Source organism: Wasmannia auropunctata, unplaced genomic scaffold (assembly GCF_000956235.1).
Source record: "Wasmannia auropunctata unplaced genomic scaffold, wasmannia.A_1.0 LD336022.1, whole genome shotgun sequence".
NCBI lineage: Eukaryota > Metazoa > Arthropoda > Insecta > Hymenoptera > Formicidae > Wasmannia > Wasmannia auropunctata.
Window position 1 is genome coordinate 16,102 of NW_012026868.1, and position 8,227 is coordinate 24,328.

The 8,227-nt window shown below is 41.1% G+C and overlaps 2 protein-coding genes across 2 annotated transcripts in view; both read left to right on the forward strand.

The window, feature by feature from the left end:
• The first annotated feature begins 325 nt into the window (after positions 1–325).
• LOC105453044 (methenyltetrahydrofolate synthase domain-containing protein-like) lies at positions 326–3,443 on the forward strand. The gene is made up of 5 exons (XM_011694702.1): positions 326–536; positions 800–1,185; positions 1,447–1,793; positions 1,866–2,100; positions 2,304–3,443. The coding sequence occupies exons 1-5, from the start codon at positions 521–523 to the stop codon at positions 2,724–2,726; spliced, it is 1,407 nt and encodes a 468-aa protein (XP_011693004.1). The 5' UTR covers positions 326–520; the 3' UTR covers positions 2,727–3,443.
• LOC105453042 (protein Star) overlaps positions 2,667–8,227 on the forward strand; it is a 47,784-nt gene continuing 42,223 nt past the window's right edge. The window contains exon 1 of the mRNA XM_011694700.1: positions 2,667–2,730. The gene's annotated coding sequence lies outside the window, so the exon portion shown is untranslated. The remainder of the gene's footprint in view (positions 2,731–8,227) is intronic.

Genomic DNA, 8,227 nt, shown 5'->3' on the forward strand with positions numbered 1-8,227 from the left:
GATAATTGCAGCAACAGTCAAACGAATCAGCTGATCCTCGGCGGACGACGACGAGCTGGGGAATTGGAGGCATTGGAGCCTCTAACTCCCTAGTTGCTGCTCGAGGGATCAGCTGATTCGTCCTGTCGCCTCTCTCCCGCCGCGATCGTCCGTCGACGGTCGTCCTCGCAAAAAAAAAAAGCGCGTCGAAATTCCGACGTCCCTCACGTTTTCCCCGGCGTTCCTGCCCCGCGCGCACGATATCTCGCGTCGACGCGCGAGGCGAGGTTGGTCGGATCCCTAGTGGATTGCGATGCCGCGGGGTTTGCGGGCGTGGCGGCCGCGGTGGAAATAGACACGAAGGGGTTAGAGGAGGGGAAGGGGCCGCGCGTGTGGTGTGAAGTGTGAACGGGGGGACGATTCTCTGCGTGCGGTCTATTTTTGCGGGAGAGACCTCGCGGACGACGCTACCTGGGATCTCTCTCTTCCTGGGTCCTGGACCTCCGCCCACTGAGATTCCGCTGGTGATCAACCGGTCAAGATGACGGAGAACTTACGTGAGTGGGCCTGCCCGTGGTGCGATCGGCGCAACAGGCGTTTTCTTTGAATCCCCCCCCATCGATACGGCCACCTACGGGCTCTTGAACGTCAAAGAGAAATAATTTGGGCACTTGTGTTTTGTGTTGCGAGAGAGACGTGTAGACGTACCTCGCGCCGCGTATGCGCGTCTCACCATTTTGAAATGATTTTGCACGCGCGAGCCGTATATGTATTGTTGCCGTTCGCCAGCTGATGCCCTCACGTCGACAATTTCTTACAGCCGAGGAGGTAACGAAGTCGAGTTTCCGTCGCAAGGTGTGGGACTACATGATGAAGAACGAGCTGGTGAATTTCCCGGTTAGCATATACAAGCGTATCCCGAACTTCAAAGGCGCCGCGGAGGCGGCGCAGCGCTTGATCGAGCTGGACGAGTTCAAGAAGGCGAGAGTCATAAAGATAAATCCGGACAAGCCGCAGGAGCCGGTGAGATTTTTGGCCCTGCAGGCGAACAAGGAGATCATCGTGCCTATCCCCAGATTGAGAACCGGCTTGTTCTTACACGTCACGCCGGTCGCAAGCGCGACGAAAGAACAGCTGAAAACGCTCGTTTCCACGCGCGGTCTAGAGCAAGCGGGTAAACCGCTTGGGTTAGATTCCAATATCAAGGTAAAATATTTCACATATAATTTTAGAACGCTAATTCGCTCAATGGATATAATTAGTAAATTTATTAATGGATAAAAGATAAACTATATATAGAAACAGACTGAAATGTCACTAACAATATAATAACAGATTATCTTATTTTCTCACAATTATATATAGATTGCTTAAACTTTTTTAAATTGCGCAAACATTTATCTTGATGGCATCTCGAGGGACATTAATTGATTCTAAATATCTATTGTGTTTGTTGTTCATTTTCAGGTTGATCTCGTTGTGTTGGGATCTGTATGCGTCAGTCGGGACGGATATCGGCTTGGCAAGGGGGAAGGTTTCGCGGATCTTGAATTCGCGATGATGATGAGAATGGGCACGATTACGGAAAATACGCTTGTTGTCACGACGGTGCACGATTGCCAAATCGTAGATCACCTGCCGCCGCAACTGTTCAAAGAATACGACGTGCCGGTAGATATAATTGTCACGCCGACGCAGACTATATACGTAGAGCCGAGACTGAAGAAACCGTCTGGCATTCTGTGGCATATGCTTAGCGAAAGAAGACTCAAAACCATGCAGGTATTACAGCAGCTCAAAGAGATGGATGAAAAGTATGCATTAAGTTGCCCGAATCACTTTATGTACGACTATTTCGTGTAAATACACGGTTCATTCTTTCGCAGGGACGGCAAAATCGTAGTCCTCAAGGAAGTCGATTCCGACGTGGAGACACGCCCGTACATAAAGAATCGCGTTAAATATCCCAAAAAGAAGCGTTTTAGCACGAAGAGAGACGCGTCCAATACAGAAAATATCGTGGAAGGCGGCAAGGATAAAGTTGACAAGCCGCGCTTCCCACGAAGACGAACGTATAAGAAGCCGAAAGCTGAAGAAGAAAGTAATTCTCCCAATGCTGAAGTAAGCGCTCTCTTCGCTTATATTGAATTTTATAATTATATCTGTCGTACTTTTATCAACAAGAGATATTGCGAATGAATCAAATCTCCCTCTTAGTCTATCAAATGAAGTAGTGGGATTAACTTGAAAATATTTTATTATCTATTTATTTATATTTCTAGTATTTTTTTTTTTTACAAATAAATCTCGCCTATGTGTTACAGACGAAGGTGGAAAACAATACCAAGAACGCGTCGCGGCGACGTAAGAATCTTCGTGCCAAAACGAAAACGCATATCGATTTCTCGTTGAAGCTCTCCAACATCTCGTCCGGTGTGAGAGTCCGCGATCTGAAGAACGCCCTGCTGTTGCGCGGCGTCAAGCCGAGCGAGATAACTTGGCAGGGCTACCGCGGCATCTGTTACCTTCACTTCAGCAAACTCCGGAGCGAGGCCGCTCCGCCGGATCAGCCGGTTCAGGTAGATTCGATCGTGGCGAATTTGCAGCAGCTCCGAATCGGTGAGTCCGTGAACGACGAGGACGGATTTATATACGTGGAACCCGCGAAACCGATTTCCAGAATCGAAGTGACCGATGTGACGACCGTACTAAATGTTTACCAAGAACTCTCTACATCGAACGTGTAATTAAGTAAGTGTTGTCTTTTGGTCGTTTACATTTCGACGTCGAACGTAGGGATGGACGTCTTCCAAAGTCAATCCTTCTTTTTTTTTTTTTTAATAAGAATTTCGTCACTTATAACGATCGAGTGTCCCAGGCAACGCGCATTTCTTCTCAGGAACTTTTTAATAAATTTTGTGTATGAAAACTATAACAAATATCTAAAGATTGGCATTCTTTAACTTTTTATCTTATTTTTGTTGTTCATTAATTAAAGGACGCTTTAAGTGTTCCTTAAATTTAAGTCAATTAAGTGAGCCATAAATACTTACTGACATTAATGTCAGATCGTAATTTCAATTGTTAATTCAATTTTAGCTGAAAGAAATTGCGCAACTTCTGGGGGACATGCTGTACCTTAATTTTTTTTTTTATAGTACATCAGCTCGAAGCTACTTAAAGCGCACGCATTATGTATTAACGTTATTAACGTTTTATATAATTATTTCATATCCCTGTTATTTTACTTAAATCTATATATATGGAGTTGTACTTGCGAATTATTCCGAAGTGAAACACATTTTGACGATGATGATTTGCGTTCGGTTTAAGCTATAAGATGTGATACATACCTGGTGCAGTGCGAATATTAATATTTAATATTAATAACTGTTACAATTAACATAGACATACCGCATATTTTTGGTTAATGATTTTATTTATACTATTTTTTTTGTATTAATGAGCCGCTACATTTTGACGTACGAGAAAATATTGGGTAACTTTCCAACAAATTCGTCGCAACGCCCATGAAATAATCTGTGATCAAAAGGTACTTAGGAGTAAGATAGTTGGTCCATGAGGAGAAACAATAATATTACAAGATCGCTGAATAGATTGATAGATAAGAAGATAATGGATTGTGGAGATTAAATCGGCAAATGTACGCCATTTTGCGCTATTTTAAAATTTTGAAATATTTTTTTAATTTTTAAATTTAATTGATTCTTTATAATTCTAAATGGACTTGATATAGTACTTTGCGATTCTCCGCACTTTTCAAATATTCAATGCATAATAATGACCAATAAATTATATTTTTGACATCTCTTTGCGCGCGTAAATTTCTTCAAATAATATGAATTAATTATTGCGTATTGACTCCCGATAAATTATTATGTATTAAGTAATTGATATACATATACATACATTAAATTGAGGGCGAATTCAATTCTCGTTCATTAATGAGAAATAATTTGTGCAAAAAATTAATCTTTTCTGGCCCAGAAAGGTAGCTAATAAAACGTTAAAAATATTTCTCTCTGATTAATTTTCGACGCAGATTGAAGTACATATGTGCGATTTGCAATTTGCAAAAGAATTACCTGCCACAGATTATTAACTATCTCGTTGTATCTCTTCATGGAGCAAAAATTGAATCGTTTTGAATTACTTTTTTCATTCTCTGCAAAATATGAGTTGAGATTAATAGACGTGAAGTAGACTGCATATCTGCGATAATATCTGATGATGATAATTATCTAACGTTATAGACTGATGACAATAGTTTAAGTGTCATTTACAAAGGACACCCGCGACAGACGGTGGTGAATTATCAACGTTTCTTCATGTTTAACCCAGAGAGAAAGAATACTCTATTTTTCTGAACACAGACAAAGACACATACCTATGGACACACGTACACACGCACGCAACACACACGCGCATATTCTAAAAAGAGGATAAATACAGATAAATATATTTTCATGCTCTAGCCGCTTTATAGACATGTTGCGGTCTTCCATGTATTGCCATTCAAGCGTGCAGGAAATATACAATAGATAGGCTTGCGCGTCGGCTGGAAAAAGCAGAGAAACGGCAATACTTTGTGATATTAACAAATATGATTTACTTTATTGTTTCTAATATCGCGCCGGTGACGTTCACGTAGAACTAATGGTGATTGTTTCTACGCGCAATAGACTTATCTTGCTATTTACTTACGTATCATGTATATAAATCTTGCGTATATAAAGGAAACGTTTCTTTTTATCAAATCTCCGGCCTCGTGATGAGTCTACGTATCTCCCTCACTGCTCCGATTATCCAAAATGCAAGCCTCCTGATATAATTCTCCTAGGAATAAGTGTGTGCCAGTTTATATAGTCACAAATAAGTTACAAATTTATTTGCTTGCTCCTCTTCCTTCGTAAGTAAATAAGGTATTTAAATAAAACGTACTGCGGAGACGCAACAGTTGCATCTCGGAGAAAGTAGGCCAACTCGGGGACGCAGGTAACTTCCTTTTTTCTTCCATCGAGATCTCCATCCCTTTGTTTTTGTTTGCTCGCGATTGTTTTCCGCACTGCGAGATGAGATTAACGAACGGCAATAATTACTTTCCTTTCGCAGAAGCGCGCTTCCCGTTTTCTCTTCTTTTTTTTTTTCACCGGGAGAAGCGGGAAATGAGGGAATTAAGGCGGTCGTCGGGGAAACGCCTCTCATTTTCCGTCGAACTCGTGGTTGAAATTGCATTAGTTTCGATTGAACTTCTTGATGAGCGTCTCGCGGGAGTTTACCGTTACGGACGACGGCTTTTCTCGTTTAATCGGATGAAATAAAATTTATCTATCTGCCACGTATGTGAACAAAGTGATCAAGAAGTATTGGAAAATCTCCCGTAAAAAAAAAAACAATCGCAATTTTTTTTCTTCGCAACGAAGCATTTAAAGAAGCTTATAAGCTAAGCGTAATTGCAGTTTTACGATCCTAGCGGAGTGGGACCTCATCTTGCGCCGTAGGAGGACTAATTTGCGAAGCGCGTAAAGGCAATTAAAAGCGAAACGGTCGGGTCTTCGGGTTCCATTAGGTTGAATTTTCTTATTTAACGGCGCCTTTATCGCGCAAAGGGCTTCGCTCCACGGCTTTCATCGGCCTCCAGAAACTAAACTGCATTATCTCCTATTGGATTTCCCCATCGAAGACCGGCGCAATTCCCCACCGCGTCTTCGTTACTCTTCTCCGTTAAGAACCACATCCACCCGCATAGACACTCCGTCAGCATTTATTTCTGCGGAAAGCCGTTAATCCTTTCGCAACCTATGGCACCGAATGTTCCAAGGGAGAAAACATTAATATATGTCATTTTTCTCACGGAGAAATTTACTGAAGGAATCTGTTTTGATCGGAATTTACGGTAACGAACAAAAAAAACTGCGCAATTTGTGAATTTTTCATCATATTTGATTTTCTATGAATTTATTCTATGATAATTGAAAATATTTAAAATATTTCCAATATAATATAATGTATCATATAAGAACGCAAAAAATCCATTATGCCATTGAAGAATGCGGACAATAATTATATGAACAAAATAAAGCGTGTTTTTTTTACTCGTTACTGTATATTCATAACTTTCAATATCTGTTATTTCTTCAATTTATTTCAATAGATAACCGCAGATGCGCGGAGACGGAGGCTGATGCGGCATCGATTTTCTTTTTAAGTAAAATATTTTAATATACAACCGTCACATTTCTCGAGACCCGTTAAATATAAGTATTTCGAATTTCGTATTTAATACAGAAGGAAAGAGGGAACTTTCTCAGAGGGAATTGCGCGCTAATTTGCAGCGTTTTTGTTCGTTTGACAAATTAAGTGGCGCAAATTGAAAAGGAGCGGAAAAGGACGTTGCAAAATGATTTTCATTCGTTATACAGCCGCCGTACACAATCGATGGGTCGCGCAAGGAAATTAAAAATACACCGAGTCAATAGTTTAATCGTCGCGTTGCTCGCCACTTGCAGCGCCGATCGGACGCGATAATTGGCCCATTATATCGGCAGCAGCTTTTACAGATGCAATTACCTCGGAACATTCATCCCCCCTTTTTTTAGATACGGCGCGCAATTACTCGACAAATTGCGTCAGCTGTCTGCACTATGAGAACAATCGTTAAGTTATTTTTAAAATTATTACACTTTCTCGATCCGAGAGAAACGGCGCGACGCGAACGAGCGTTCACTTGCAATTTCCTTTTACATTCGCGGAATCTTCGATCGGTACGTCGCTAATTTTTCTCGAACACTCGCTCGCGATTATACGTCGTATACACGTGCTCGCATTACTCCGGCGATGTTTCACCAGTGTCTGGCCGGGATCTATATTGCACAGCATGGGGCGGAGAGAGGCACGGTGACCCCTTTCACCCTTTTCTCACCCTCGTGAAACGCGGCGCCGGTGCTATCGATTATCCGGCGGCGCTCCTTCGACAGTCACGCTGTCGGTTAACGCCAAATTCTGTCGCGTTTGCGAATTCTTGAATAGCGAATCGAAACTATAATGACGAAGATTCAACTGCTTTCTCCCCGTAATACGATTCGCTCGACAAGTGTAATCCACGCGCGGACGATTATACATTCGAGCATAAAATTGAGATCGCGATATAGAAATCCCGCGCGAATAATTAATGTAAATAAAATATGTCGCGTTCCGATTTCCACGGCTTACGCGAAAAACATATTTTGCCGAACGCGCGGAGCGCAATTTTGTTCGCAGCTGCGCCTCTCCGCACGGGGGATTTAAAGGTATTACATGCTAAAACGCGTTAATAACATGTCAAAGATATTTTTATTCTCAATTCGTACATAGCTTCTAAACAACATATATTTTTATAGAACAAAACATTTATTTATTAATTTATTTATATATTTGTTATATGTAGGTCATATTTTGTTCCCAGTCCCGTCAACAAAGTAATTATTAATGTACGCCGTAATCCCTTCAGTACCTTATTATAGATAAAGATAAGTGTTAAAAATCTCGCACACATCATTCGACTCACTTAGCACTCTTGGACCACCAAGATTTTTGAAATCTTTTTACCTATATAATCTTATATCTTTTTTTTTATCTCACGCTGTTTATCGTTGTGACTCAAGTTAAATTTCATATAAGTATTAGATAATAACGCGCATAAATGTTATGTTAGTGATTTTCGAAGAAAGTGAGATGGAAGATATTTTTCCTCAAAGAAGATTTTAGTCATTTTAGAAGCGATGCACAATATATGTCCGATTTGTACTGAAAGGATTAATTTATATTATATTTATCGGAGAGATGTGCGTCCTAATTCTAGGGGTCGTAAATCGGGTCTCTGAAGCTAACAAGAAAAAAATTTGCTATTTAATAAAGAAGTCCGCCGTTCGTTTACTCCGAGAATAAGTTTCCGCGCTGCTGTTAGTCGGAGTTTCGCAGGGGATATAATCCGGGATGGTAATCTTATAAATGCACGTTTCCTGGTACAGCGATTAAGTGCGCACTGCTGGAGTTCTGATAAAGCTTACGACGAGACGTGCGGTTACCTCCAGCTGTTATCCACATTTTCAGGGGGGGAAATAAACATTTTCGCGGATGAAAATATACAATAAGTTACAGAGCTTATAACAAATCGATATCGCGCGCGGTAACCGGTGCGCTTAGCAGCCTCTCTATAAAATCCCTTAAAAAACCCCCAAACGTTTCG

Excerpts from the sequence above, each read along its gene's own strand:
- LOC105453044 (XM_011694702.1), top strand. Across the intron at positions 1,186-1,446 it reads GGTTAGATTCCAATATCAAG|GTTGATCTCGTTGTGTTGGG; the intron begins GTAAAATATTTC and ends GTTCATTTTCAG. Across the intron at positions 2,101-2,303 it reads GTAATTCTCCCAATGCTGAA|ACGAAGGTGGAAAACAATAC; the intron begins GTAAGCGCTCTC and ends TATGTGTTACAG.